This window comes from Trachinotus anak, unplaced genomic scaffold (assembly GCF_046630095.1).
Source record: "Trachinotus anak isolate AG129_WGS33_773 ecotype Australia unplaced genomic scaffold, CSIRO_AGI_Tana_v1 ptg000013l, whole genome shotgun sequence".
Taxonomy (NCBI): Eukaryota; Metazoa; Chordata; class Actinopteri; order Carangiformes; family Carangidae; genus Trachinotus; species Trachinotus anak.
This window is the reverse complement of record NW_027273864.1, coordinates 12,940,832-12,955,180: the sequence shown is the minus strand read 5'-3', so window position 1 is coordinate 12,955,180 and position 14,349 is coordinate 12,940,832. Positions and strand designations below refer to the sequence as shown.

Genomic DNA, 14,349 nt, shown 5'->3' with positions numbered 1-14,349 from the left:
AATTCCTGTACACATGCCCAACCACCCACTCACCACACACCACCCCTCTCTCTCGTCTTCTTCGGTAGGTGATGTTGCTTAACTGGTTCCTCTTTGTCCTCCTCCTCCTCCTGTTGCTAATATACCTGATTATTTTTCGCCTTCGTCACACAGAACAAGTGTAAACATCCGTGACTCATCAGTGTTACAGGAGATGATCGGTCTATCATCATTATTACCAGATAGTCATCTCCTTTTCCCACTTTTTTCTTCGCAGGAGTATTTCTGGTAGTGTTGTGCATCTGTTCTGTTACCCATCCAGATGGGACACTGGGAAGATAGTTGGTACAGGGGACGAGGTGAAAGCAGAGGCACATCGTGAGGAACTACCCCCACAGATAGATACAGCCAGTGGTAGGACACTAGACTGACTTGTGTCTAATTAATTTAAGGAACCACCCTTAAATGGGAATGTGGGCCTCAGGCTTAGTGAAAGAGTTAATGAGCAGTACAGGGAGTCAACAAGTGGCAAAATTGTCACAATGGAGTGACAACACTGAGTACCGAAGCTTAATGACAAGAAGTGGCATCACTTGTCACCCAACATACCCCTTTCACCTGTCACAGCGGGGTATTCACAGCTGCAATAGCAAAGCTATAACTTAACAACCAAACAGTGTCATAAACAAACCTATACCCATCATTAAATCTACTGACAGCAGCTGGTTTAGCACCTTTGTAAAAACTTCAGAACAAAAGTATCACTCTAGTAACATATTCTGTGTTTCACTATGTGTAAGTGTCATGTAGAGTCAACTGAAGCCTTTCACATAATACTCTTAGATAATATCTTATGACCAGAATGGCTGAAAATCTTCATGTTACACGCTTTGTTGAGTCTGTTCTGTGTTCTTCATGGAAGTGCATAACAAGGCAGTGTCAGTATCACACTTTGCCTTGAAGCTGTGTCACAGGCCACTGACTCATCAGTGTCCCAATGTTCACTGAATCTGTAACCTAATCACTGACTGAAATCCAGTTCATTTTACAGTGATTCACTATAGCGACTGAACCAGTGGGCTGTCTGGAGATACACTGTTTTTTTTTTTTTCATGAAACAGGCCCAAGGTATCACCTAGCAAACACTGGTTACCACTGGTTATTAGAGTTTCAGGTTAGGCTACAAATGAGAGGTGACATGAATTTAAGTTTCTTTTCATCTATTGTCGTCTTATCTCTGCTTTCCTCAGAACTCAACAATCTGATTTCTGGTGCATGGTGCATTTTCTGGTGCATGGGCAAGGGTTCTTATCTAGCGCTTGATAGACAGTACTTACTGGATTTCACTGGTCCTGGATATTTTACCTCAATCAAGCCTGTTAAATAGATAAAATACACTTCTGCTTTTATAGTGCAAGCTAGCCAGTTTTATTAATGTTAAAATATTCCTGTTTCAAAACAGAAATCACCCGACAGCAGCACATTTCAGTTAATAATCATTTTTATTTTCTTTAGAAAAAGAAACTATCACAACTTCATTTGGTTACTGTACAGTTTCTCTTCTCATAGTCACTCAGTCTGATAACAGGTTGTGATTTCATGCTGGAACACCAAACACCCTCCTACTAACGCACACCACTAGAACAACATGACAGTATACAATTTTCTCTTTTTCCACTTTTGCATTTTACATCCTCTGATATTCTGGAGTGAATAGCAATAGAAACCACTTCTATAAAAAAATGGAGACAGAGTAGAAATCCCTGACAGTTTCACTGAGAAAACGAGGGACAAGAGAAAGAAGTTTTTGAGCGGTGTGGTCCATACCAACATGCACCGGGCGTGTCTGTGTGCGCGTGTCTGTGTGCGCGTTTTGGACAGCACCATAATTGACTATATATGCGTGTTGTTAGTTTAAGAGGTTCCCTGCCCTACATGAGACAGAGTGAGAAAACCGAGAGAGAAAGAGGTGGTGGGGGAGGAGAGAGAATCTAGGTCAGATTGTGGAGCATGCAGACCCCCTTCGCAGACTCACTCGTGCCTGCATTCTCTCGCTCTCAGTGGACAGAACTGCATGCATGTTCATCTATAGTCGGGACAGAGGACTGTAAGTGGAACACAGTTAATATAAGATTAAGGGATGTATCAAGTATATCTCCCTGAGAAACACGTCTTTCTGGAGTACCATAAAACCCCCTCCTTTATCACTGGCCCATCCCTTCAAATCATCTACACCTCCCCCAGAGGAAAAAAAAGATCTTGGCTCATATTAAACATACTGCCCTTCATATTACCCCATGATCCTTCTCACCATGGACCATTCTTCCATTAGGATTAATGCACCACTGCCAACAATCACAGCAGCCAATTAGGGGCATGGGCAGGTGACATTCATACAAACTTTAACTTTCCAATGCAACTTCCCTGTCAATCACCCCACAGGTGTGTATGTGCAATAACTTGCTCTCCATCTCTCATGCAAACCAGTTTGAGAAGTACCGAGTGTGACGGTGACACCTCTGTGACATAGTTCGAGTGGAGCTACTGTGCCCCCCACCCCTCCTCTTTCCACTCAAACAGGGGAGTGGGGAAGAGGAGGAGGAGGAGGAGGAGGAGGAGGAGGAGGGGGCTGTAAATAGGTTATCCTAGGCCCTCTCAATGTCTCCGACAGTAGCACCACATAGCTAAAGCACACACACATACTAACGTCACATATTGATCTGACATGCAAGCACCAGGGATCGGGAAAGGTAGAAAAAGATCGCAATTAGAAACATGAGAAAGTGAAGACTTATTGCTAAAAAAAAGTTTTCATAATTATTCTACTACATAATGCCTATCCCCCATTACCTGTATGAAGGCATTCATGTTACATAAATACATGAGGGATAACTTTGTCAGTGTGTCAGGGCCTAAACACTATTGATGATTCTTTTTTTTCTATTAACTGAAATTGGCTGAAGAAATCTTTGTTTGCTACTCTAACCTGATAAAGAGTGATCTCTGTAGCCCTTTTCAAGTGTCACTCACATAAACGATTCCTCAGAAAGGGTGGCGTCCCATGAGTGTTAAGAGTGTGAAGTGAGGCAAGTGACAGTGTGCTTGAGTGTGTTTTACTAAAACACAACACTTATGTGACAACACACGCAGGTTAAAAACATTTGCTCATTTACGAAGCTGTCCACTCACACAAGGAAGATTTTAAAAAGCATCATCTAAATCAAACCTTATCAGTTGGCTGTATACAGAAACTCCACAGCCGCTCAAGGAAATCCTCTGTATAAAAACTTTTTTCAGAGTGTTTCTTTTATTGTCTCTCTCTCTATGTTCAGCTAATATTAAAAACCAGGAACTGGGGTGTCGACACCTCTCAGTAGAAAACAAATAAAAGAACAACCAAACAAGTTTTAAAACCTAGGCTCCTCTTTCTCCTACACTCTGACTCCTCCTGAGAAGTGCAGAGGAGGAGGGAGTGGAGGGAGAGAGGAGATAAGAGGACTCTCTCTCTCTTTGCCTCCCCCTAAGAGACAAGTTTGGGAAGGACCGTGCGAAGAGGTATGGCCTCCCCTGAATCTACCATCATGTTGCTCCTCAGTTTGTTGTTGGCAGCTGTGGTGCCTAAGCCAGGCCCTCCTTTGGCCAGGATAGAGGGGAAGGAGGTGCTGTGGTGCTCGGGGAGTCGTTTTACAGTGGCCCCTTGGCTCTTCTCGGTCCCAGGTAGGGGCTTGGGCAGCCTGCGATACAGCCAAGGGTGCCTGAGGGCCTGGCTAGGGGTGAGACGAGATGAGGGGTCCCAGTCCAAACACTTCTTTATGAAGTCAGTAAAGGTGGGGTCCTCGCAGCCCTTGAGGGCAGCACTCCACTCCTTGCTACCGGGAGGACCTCTCATCTTGCCACGGCGGGAGCGAGACCCCGTCAGCACAGTGGCCCCCGTTGGCAGGGTGTTGGCTCCACAGTAGCGAGGGTGGCCTTTGGAGTTGATGAAGTTCTTTGCCCTTTTGGCCTGCTCCAGAACCTTCTGCGGAGGCATGCCCAGCAGCTCCATGACACAAGCCAGCTGGTCACCCTCATCCTCGCCGGGGAACAGGGGGTAGCCAGTCAGCAGCTCTGCCAGTATGCAGCCGAAGCTCCACATATCAATAGGAAGGCCATAACGTGAACCAAGAATCACCTCTGGAGCCCGATAGAAACGAGACTGGATGTAGGTGTACACTCGCTGGTGTTCAAAACAGCTGGAGCCAAAGTCAATCACCTGGCAGACACAGGAACAGACAGAACAATATGAGTGAATATCAACATTAGGTGCTCAAAACCTTTAGGGCTTATACAGTTTCACGAGACATCCGTGAACGTGCCAGGTGCCTTACCTTGATGCCGCTACGTCCCTGCTGTTTGAGCAGGATGTTCTCTGGCTTGAGGTCACAGTGGATGATTCTGTGTCTGCTCAGGGCCTCCAGGCACTGCAGGATGGAGTGTGCAAACTTCCTGACCAGTGGCAGGCTGAAGCCCTGGAACTTGTTGCGCTTGATAAGCTCATATAGGTTCATGCTCAGCAGCTCAAAGGTCATGCAGATGTGGTTCCGGAACGTGAAGTTTTCAAGCATGTGCACAACATTCATGGTGCCATTGCGATCCTGTTTGCGCAAGTGCTCCAGTATGCGGATCTCCTCTTGCGCCTGCCGGTGGAAACGCTTCTCATTACGCACCATTTTCAGGGCCAGGTGTTGCTGCAGTTTGTGGTCGTACACCTTGGCCACCTGGCCAAAGCTACCCTTACCAATAATCTGAAAAGCCAAAGAAGAGCGAGATAAAAATTTGAGGTGAGCTAAAAATCAAACATTATAAGTTTTACAGGCACTCAGGTGTAATTGTAAAAGTCTTTAAACCCATAAACATAAATATTAATGTGCCTGACCTTGAGAAACTCATAGCGGTAAGCCAGGTGGTCATGGGGCACATGAATGTAACCGCCCTGCTCGTCATCATAGCCACAGTTGTTGTTGCCTCCAGCAACGGCAGGCCTCTTCTTGGCACTGGGTCCCACAAAGTAGATGTCCGGGTAGGAGTGGATCTCTGTCTGCTCCAGGGTGGTCAGTTGAGATCGGTACAGTCTCAGAGCCTGGTCAGGAGTGAGTGGGCCACACAGCTTTCCACCATTCCCTCCATTCCCAACTCCGTGTGTGCCGGAGGATTCAGTGGAGGAGCCCTTACTGGATTCAGTGCTGTGGCAAACAAGGAGGTGTTACTGGTGCGTGAGAATTTGTTTCAAAGTTTTGAACGCACCTTAACGTGCTTTGAGGGTGTTTCTAAGTTCCTTTAGTGTTTGCATGTTTCTCACCTGTCTGCACTGTGCTCCTTGGATAGGCTGGAGACTGGGGCAGGTTTACTGGGAGTATGACCAGTGGTCCCACTGTTCTGAGTGGTTGCTGTAGTAATGGCATTGATCTTTCGGTTGTTGGTGGCGTCTTCATACAGGTACTTGACCTTCAGCTGGCCACCTCGCACAGTTACCTGATCCCTCATTACAGCCTTGTTACTTACAACCTATTCAAGAAAGAAGAGAGACAAACAGACAGTGGGCAAAAAGAAAGGCATTAGAAAATCCACTTGGTAAACACTCCAGTGAAGTGTATTCAATCTTTGAAAAAGGTGTTCATGTTGTACTTTATTGTGTAGAAGACACAGTTTATTTTGTTCTATGAATTTATTCATAAGAGTTTAGAAAAGACCTCTCTGTCAGTATGTGTCTAACTACAAACTAGTGTTACATTGTGTAAAACAGGGACTTCTTGAAGTCTGCAAGACCTCAACTGAGAGGTCACCAAATGCAATCATGCACAAAATATTCCTTTGTTGGATTGAATCATATCAATATTTCATATGTAATAAACCGAAAATAGAGTAATTACAATTTTCAAGGTCATTTTGCAAGCAAAGTGGGGGGATGGGGAAGAGATGGAAATATGGAAAACAAACAGTGGCATCCTCTGGATCCATCTATTTACATATCGCCACCACACACTCAGAAGCGTTTCAGTGGAAGTGATTTAGATATGGCCAGAGAAAAGATATCATAGGAAGAGTGTAAACAATGATTCTCAATAAACTCATGACTCACTCTGCTAGGTAGAAGATCTATGCTAGCTGGCTACTATGACAGGTTTTTGTTTTGCTACATACAGGCTAAAACATTAAGAGCTAGCTTCAAAGTCATGGTCAGTGAGCCCCTAGCAGAGATGCAGCTAGCAGTGGATGAACCAGCACAACAGGAAATTCAAGAGAATAACAGGCCCACCCCCTTTCACACATGCAAAACAACCCGTGCCCCTGCCAACTTGTTTGTTTGCTAGTTGTTAGTAATTTCGTAAAAGGAATACGCAATCTTTGGCTTAGCACTACAAAAATCCTTTACTTTGTAAAGTCCTTTTTTGAAAGGATTTGAATAGTTTGATTGGAGTTCAATATGGCTTCTAATAGTACCTTGCCATTGTCACTAAAACCTACCACTCAGCTGTTGTAGATTAGACGGAGAAAAAAACAAAAATAATCAAATTCCAAGAGCAGCGGGGACCACATTTGTACCTGGCCTAAACAATCACTGTACATTTCATAATCTCGTTTCAAAATATTTTCTCACAAACATTAAAAGTGACTGATCGACCTTTGCTTGAGAGGACCTGAAAGGTTAGAAGAGTTTATGGAAAGCTCTAGAGTCTTGCTCTTGCCTGCCAGTAAACAGCTTCGTTTCAGCAACCCCAGGAATTCATTCCTCCTCACTCTCTGTCTCTCCCTCTTTTCTCTCTTGCACTAGCGGAAAGAACCTTCCACAAGATTATGGAGCACAAGGGAAATGACAGTCATTAAAGTTAGATTATACTCTTAAACTGTAGAAGCAGTGTGGCTGTTAATAAGACACACTGACATAAACTCAGCATGGCCTTCCTATATCCACACACACTGGAGAGGCATATTAACTGGGTCTTTCAAGCTGTCTCACTTCTTTTAATGGCAGAGTGGTTTCACCCATCTGAGGGAGGGGAGATGTTTGGCCTTAATGTTTTTGTCCTGTGGAGCTTCTGACTTCAAGCTTGTACACACATCTATGGCTGAACCCATGCCAGCTGATAAAGACAACACAACAAGGAAACGTACATTAAAATGAAGTGTTGACATGTTCCACTGAAAGAGGACTCAGCTTGGGCTGTGTTTGTGTTGTAAGTTTGAGTCCTAAAATAGAGGTGGAATGCAGGATGGGTTTCCATACATGTAACCATATAGTCTTAACTTATTACAACAGCCCTGCTGCTGACCCAGGGCTCCATGCAGCTGTTGTCCCAGGGCTGTGCTACAAACACAGTGAATGTCATTGATTGAGCCCCTTCACCCACACACAACAGACACAAATGATGGCATAAAAAAAAAAAAAAGCTTTCTACATGTGGAGCACTGACTGTGCTGGATTATTGATTGACTGGGCAGGGGCGCTATCAGAAAAAAAAAACATTTAAAAACAGTGGCTAATGATGGGAATGAAAACAAGAATCTTCTTTAACACAGGTAATATTGGGGCTGGAGAGTCGTCTGTGTGCAAATCTGCAGGGTGCGACAGATGGAGAAGAGCTAATCGCTTTGCTGTCAGGGAGAACATAAGTATGCTTTTCCCCGTCTCTCAAGCACACTCACAGAGTTGCACAGCTCAACACATGTAGGAGACGTGCAGACTTTTGTCAAACATCAGCAAATGATGGCATAACAAAATGATGTAGGGTTGATGAAGGTTGCAGTGTTGGGCTGGACAAGGAAGTACTGCCACATTTTATTTTATTAGTTTGTCCCTTCGTCTCACAGAGAACAGGGGTGATATCACTTTATTACTTTAATAGAGCACGAGGCAACTCTGAGCTCTGTACACGCTGAACTGGGGCAAGTTACTGTCAGTCACATTCAACAGAGGATATTACCTCCGTGAGCGTGACAGAAAATACAAAGGAAGGACAGGACTAGAATAGAAAACTAGGCCTAACCTCTGTGTAAGCCCACTGATGGAGAATTACACGAGACAGAAGAAGGGGAGGAGGGGGAGAATGTTGATTGGCGATTTTGTTTGTGGGTCATATTTTCAAGCCCAATAAATCTTTACAATATATCAAACCAGCCTTTTTTCCTCTGCTGGTGTGAGAGGCCACGGAGTATCACTGTCTATGTGTGTGCATTTTCTGCCAAAGGGGCTTCTCAGAAAGGCTAAGATAGCAGGAAGGTACCCCAGTAGGGATGTAACTAACATCTATTTTCAGTGTGGGGGGGAGGGCCTATCAATTGACCGATTAATGTTAAAGATGTTGACCTAAAAGTTGATCTCAAAGTGGTGTCCTTGTCTGACCAAAAGCAACTTTATCTTTGGATCAATCGACTAAAGCATATAAACTGCATTTTATCAAAGCATGTATTATATCCACAGATCAAAAGCGGTTTATGACTGACTCTTCTGTAATTTGTCTGACGGATGAGGAAGGTCATGAACCAAACAACTGGAGACCATGCAGTTTGTCAATATGCTGCACACTGGTGGATTTACATCCTGTGAGCTGTAAAATTCACTATTATTGAATGATTTGCATGTTCACATAACAAATGCTCACAAGGCCAGTGATCGCCGTTTGATCTCTGTATATACGTAAGCTTGATACAAAATGGCTTAAAGTGATACAGTCATGGAGAACTGCCCGTTGCAACACACGTTCTTGTGTGCCCTCAGGCAGTCTATCAGTGTTACTCACATGATCACATTATTCTCACTGAATGGTCTAAAACTTGACTGAATTACACAGGTTAGAGAAAAAAGATAAGACAAGAGAGACTATTGACGCTACAAAGCAAGACCGAGGAAAGGAGGAGGAGTACAAATGGGATGAACAGGAAGAGGGCTGAGTGGGGAATATCTCTCTGAGGAACAGGATGTCTGGAGACAGAGTGTGCTACAGATCAGGAAATAGGGCTTTGCTGGCTTTGTGCATATGTTTGTGTTTGTGTGTATACTTACTGTGTGTTTGGGCATTGGGGGCAGCCCAGACGGACTGTTTGTATCTGCTTCGTCCTTAAGGATGTGGTCTGTCCTCATGTACGAGTCATATAGGCCGTCACCGTGGCGTGCTGAAGGGACAAAGATGTACAAATGAATCAGTGTAATCGCGCGGAATTGCCAAATCTGCAACACAAGACACACTCAGGGATAAAAGCAATCTAATCTTCTCCACAGAGGCAGAAAATCCCTTGTTTGTTCAAACCAGGCAAAGTTTCATTGATTATTTCATCAATCAACCTACCAGTTCCAATAGCTACCTTAAGACTCAGACAAATGATGGTATGGTATGGGCTAACAAATCCCTAGAGCTAGCTTCAGCAGGACAGCCCCACTACACTGCTCTCTGTAGACCAGTGGGGATGCATATTGTCTGCTGCAACATCCTAACCCACATTTACTGTGAAAAGGCCATTATTAGCAGATACACCATTGAATCTATTGTGTCCAATACATTGTATCCAAGGCCAGGGCTCCGACCTGACCAGCTTAGATAGGGCTTAGGGTCTCAGATCGCTAGCGCTGCAAGTGGTATTATTGGCCTAATGGGGGTAACAGATGCCTCTGTGACGACAGCATCTTTCCGTCTGTCCATCTGTCCATTCAGGCCGAGTCATGTAGTGCACACACCAGGTGTGCTCAGAAATAGAGCTCAAATGGAAGGATGCGGGTGCTTGTCATTCAATAGTGCTGTGTATGCGGGTTCACCTCTGTGGCATCAAGCCAAACATCTAATGTGACATGATACAGACAAGAGTGGATGGATGAGAGGTGCGTTTGGGACTGTAGGAGGGAGCCAATTACTCAAATAACAAACCCTCACCAGCCTGCTGTTCATCTCAACAGTCATTTAACTTAAAAAAAAAAACAAGTTGCCAGTAAAGCTGCCAGTTATTGTGTTGGGTTAGCTCATTAGCAAAAGCCCAAAACTGTGGCAGGGTTGGTGTTCTCTCTAACCAGCCCCTGAGAGTGTTGTAGCCATGTGCAGGTGCGTCAGAGCCCATGTCCCTTGCTCGTCAACAGACCAGCTCCAGGACAGATTAGACCTGCTGCCTGGATACAGACGCATTAGACCTGCACAGCACAGCAAACAGAGGCATTAGGGCTCTACACACACAATATTAGGCAAGCACAGACCCCATTAGCTCTCTGCAAACTCCTAATCACTCAGTGGGGGCTCAGCACTCTCTGTACAGCATCTGACTTTGTTGTCCAAGCAAACTTTTCCAGGGAATTGTTTTTTTTTTTTTTTTTTAAAGGGTCCAAACTTCTATGTAATCAAACATCCAGCCTACTACGTCCAGCTGGCAGTCAGCCCTCCACACTGTGAAAATCCCCCCCCCCTGCACGGCAAAGGGCAGAGAACAAGGTTCAAACAAACAGACATACAGCTAATCATGTGTCATAAAACGTGTCAGTGGGAGTGTGGTGGGGTAAAGACACCGCTTCTTGTCCTCCTCTTCCTGGTATCCCTAGTCTCTCCTTACAGACAATATGTACATTGTATAGTATAGGGTACATATGACAGAGGCTTAAGAGCAAGGTCACAAAAGTTTCACAAAAATTCAAAGATCACTAGTGCCCCATAACACAGGACACACAGACAGACACAGATGACGTCTGTGCCAATAAAGCCATAATAACAGACAGTCACGGTGCAATTTCCAAAACAGCTGTAAAAGAAGTAGCTGGCAGACACCGAGGCTTATCAAACCTGCCAAAACATTCATAGGCAGAAATCTCGTGATTGATAAGGAGTTGCAAAGCAAAAGAAAACATGTTTACAACACTGTGACATTAGCTGCGTCTGCCTGTTTCTGTGCTCAAAGTGACATCTAGTCCGGGGGGGGGCAAGAGAAAAGTTTGTCAATCACAGACAGTCAAAGACTTTTTCGGCACAAGGTATTTTTGTAAATGCCATGAGCTGCCCGAGGATGAGACCAATGCCACGACACGGTGCTTTAAACACTGACACATTTTCGTACAGTCAAAACAACTCAGCATTAAACAAAAACAAGGAAAAAAATACTTTGACAACGGAGGAAAACAGGGAAACAAAGCTTCTAACAAAGAATGCAACTCTTTGTTGTGGTTACCTGTTGCTATTGGGCCCTCTGGTTTTCTGCTTATTATCATCATGGTTGCAATTAATATGTGATGCCAGCATCCGAAGTGGAAAAAAAAATCCCGCACAAAAAAAAAAAAAAAAGTACAAAACAAATGTTCAAACTAGAGTCACGTAGCAAACTTGGCTAACAGCATTTACAACTCTCGTGTTTGCTAATGAGCGGAGTCCCAGCGCCTTTGAGCTGCGGTTTCGACTGAACTAACTCTAGTTATTTTTTCTTTGGGGTTACCTAGGTTTGTCTTGGCTTCGTGTGTAATTTATCCTTGTTTTATTTAAACCACCGAGCTGTGTATTCAGTGTGCTACTCTCACACTCGCCCTGGCTGACATGAGCCTCGGAAGCCGTTAGAAAAAGCCCGAGCAGGCGGTGGGGGTCGTCTCCCTCGGCTAGCTAGCCTGCTAGCTCGCACAGCCACAAACACACTCGTCCGCCGGAGAGCCGCTCCCTCTGTTAAAAATAGTCTGAGTCCAAATATTACAGCTTGGTGGTCTGACCCGTGTGCCCCTCGCCTTTCTCTGTCGGTGCAGTGAGTCGATCCAGAGCACCATTCCCGTGTTTATTCCCGGTGAGCTGACTTGGTGTAGCTAGCAAACAGCGATGCTACCACGGCGAGCCCTCAGGATCGGGTCCTCCTTCGGGAGAGCTTGGGGCTGCTTCGCTCGTCTTCGGGGATGGCTAGCCGAAAGGCTAGCTCGCTAGCTGTACTGATGCCCCATGTTAACTGTAGAAACAACCGGAGCACCCCCCGCCCTCGCAGGAAAGCTTCACCTGTAGTCAGTGCAATAAAGTGGCAGTGTTTAATCCTTCTTCTCTGCCGTCGGAATATCTTATTCGGCTCAGCTGTGCGTTGTTGCTAAGGGCGTCTTCACTAAGCCCGGAGTCAGCAGGCACACAGAGGAGGGAGGGCGCAGGGCGGCGCTTAGCGCTGACACAACAAGCGGGAGGGCGCCCCGCAGCGGCCGGCAGGAGCGCTGCAGAGGAGCCGCATGGATGCGCTCATGCTGCAACGATGCACTCTCAGGTTTTCTCTATCAGAAAACTGGCTGTAGTATAAAGCATGAATTACACATGTGTAAATATGAATGTATGTATACACTTGGGATTGTGTACACACAACAACAACAACAACAACAACAAACAAAACAAAACACCGATGCAGTCAAATACAACAGCCCCGCAACAGCCTCATAATGTTCAGTTTATACTAGGGTTAATAGGTTTACTTATCAGTTGCCTTAATAAGAACTAACTAATCAATCAAGCAATTAATAGTCGTTAATTATATAACAAAGAATTAGTAATTTTTTATTTAACTATTAATAACACATTAGTTACAACTTATAAACCCTTTATAAAGTGTTTTACCATATAATTTAAGCTGTTTGCACACATGCCAATTATTTCTCATGCTCATGTTTTTCATAGTGCAACGCCTGAGACTGAAGGGGCTTGGTAGAGCTAAGACAATTTATTGACCAACTAAGTAGTTTATCAATATGCAACTTTTTTAATAGTGGTTTAATTGTTTAGGTCATTTTCATGGAAAGGCATCACCCTCTGACGTCTAAAATATTAATTTTTGATGGTGTTCTTAGTTCGCTATCATAGTAAATTGAGTATCTTAGGGCTCCGGACTGCTGGACAGACAAAAAGACAATTTTAAGATGTCAGCTTGGCCTTTGGGATATTGTGATGGGCATTTTTCACAGTTTTATAAAGTGGACAAAGAACTGATTAATCAAGAAAATAATCTGCAGATTAACTGATCGGCGAAAACAGCAGCCCTTGGGCTAAGAAGGCCTCTCCCCATGGGAAGGAAAGCTGAACCGTAGATTGAAACTGGAGAGGATATGCCGATACACAGGTCTAGATATAGTTAGGGGCAGGGCAGAGGACAGACGAAGTGAGACCAGGCAGGCATGAGCAGGGGAACAGGCTAAATTCAGACGGTGATACATGCTGGGCAGAGGGTGATGCTAATCTTAGCTCTTTCTCAGAGGTGAGAAGAGGGGCCTGTCTATATTTGCTGCCATAAATAAGCATACTGACACAGTTTTAGGTGGTCCTCTGGGCAGCAGCCAGCCCTTAAGGCCACCTCGGCCATGCTGATTATTCTTAGATGGTGCTGTATAAAGAGAGTAGGGTGACAATGCCTATAAATTGATCTGCTTATTGCACTTTCCTTTCAAAGGGTTCAAGGTATAAGTGTGTGAACTCTAATCACAGCCGGTGAATTTACAACCACAGCAAGAGATGGGACCAGGTGCAAAGCTACCTATAGGTCCCTGTGGAGGTTGGGGGTTCTGGCTGTATTTGGTCTGAGAGTCTGTGACAGACACTGACACCTGTGGGTTTATTGGTCTAACACCTTATTTTGAATGCCCTTTGAAAACAGAATCAGACAAAAAAAACAAACAAAAAAAAAGCCATATCAGGATAAGAATTGTGAAACTGCGAATGTCACAGCAAAATCTAAATGCTTTATCACATGAAGCATATCAGAGCATATGAAAACAAAATCACAAACACCTCTATTTGGGTATTTACATGCATGTGTGGCCATCTGCATGGTGAAGATAGCACCTAGCAGTTCAGATGATGTATTGCCACCTGCTGGTGAGTTGAAGGCCATGCAAGCTGCCGTCTGCTCAGCACTTCCTACTCGGGTCATTTCTGGACAACACCCTGTCTCTCTTAAGAAAAGCAAACAAATAAACAAATTTGATTCCACCAGCACTAAAATCATGATTTTACTGTCTACTATATCATGATGACATGCACATCACAGCAGTAATAAGAGCTAATGATATTATTTCATTTTCACTGATTTATTTATAAATAAGGAGAGCACACATGAATTGATATTTCTGTAATGTCTAGTTAATCGAAGGAACTGAGAGGCATCTCTCTGGGCTTTCTTCTTGGATTCTGTAGTTAATAACTCTCTGAGACAGACAGTTTCTGTGTGTGATTATATCTGCGATGTGATAAATATAGACCGACAGCCCATAGGGATGAAGACCTACACACTGGGAGCCATTCTGGGCCTAAAGATGTACAGAGAAATACTGAAATATGAGACAACTGAAAGTGCAAAAAAGCTCTCACACTCTTCACTCTCCTCACACCTCAAGCAGTGTTGTCTAGTGCTGCCTGGCCTTTA

The 14,349-nt window shown here is 44.4% G+C and overlaps 1 protein-coding gene across 2 annotated transcripts; it reads right to left on the bottom strand.

Moving 5' to 3' along the window:
• Positions 1-1,462: 1,462 nt before the first annotated feature.
• Positions 1,463-12,069, bottom strand: dyrk3 (dual specificity tyrosine phosphorylation regulated kinase 3). 2 transcript variants are annotated; one of them, XM_071493883.1, is made up of 6 exons: positions 11,955-12,069; positions 9,020-9,129; positions 5,318-5,523; positions 4,895-5,201; positions 4,347-4,763; positions 1,463-4,231 (listed from the first exon to the last, which is right to left on the bottom strand). In XM_071493883.1, the coding sequence occupies exons 2-6, from the start codon at positions 9,095-9,097 to the stop codon at positions 3,500-3,502; spliced, it is 1,740 nt and encodes a 579-aa protein (XP_071349984.1). In that variant the 5' UTR covers positions 9,098-9,129; positions 11,955-12,069; the 3' UTR covers positions 1,463-3,499. The 2 variants fall into 2 exon arrangements, with proteins under 2 accessions (XP_071349984.1, XP_071349983.1); XM_071493882.1 differs by having other exon boundaries at positions 11,155-12,045.
• Between the last annotated feature and the right edge of the window lie 2,280 nt (positions 12,070-14,349).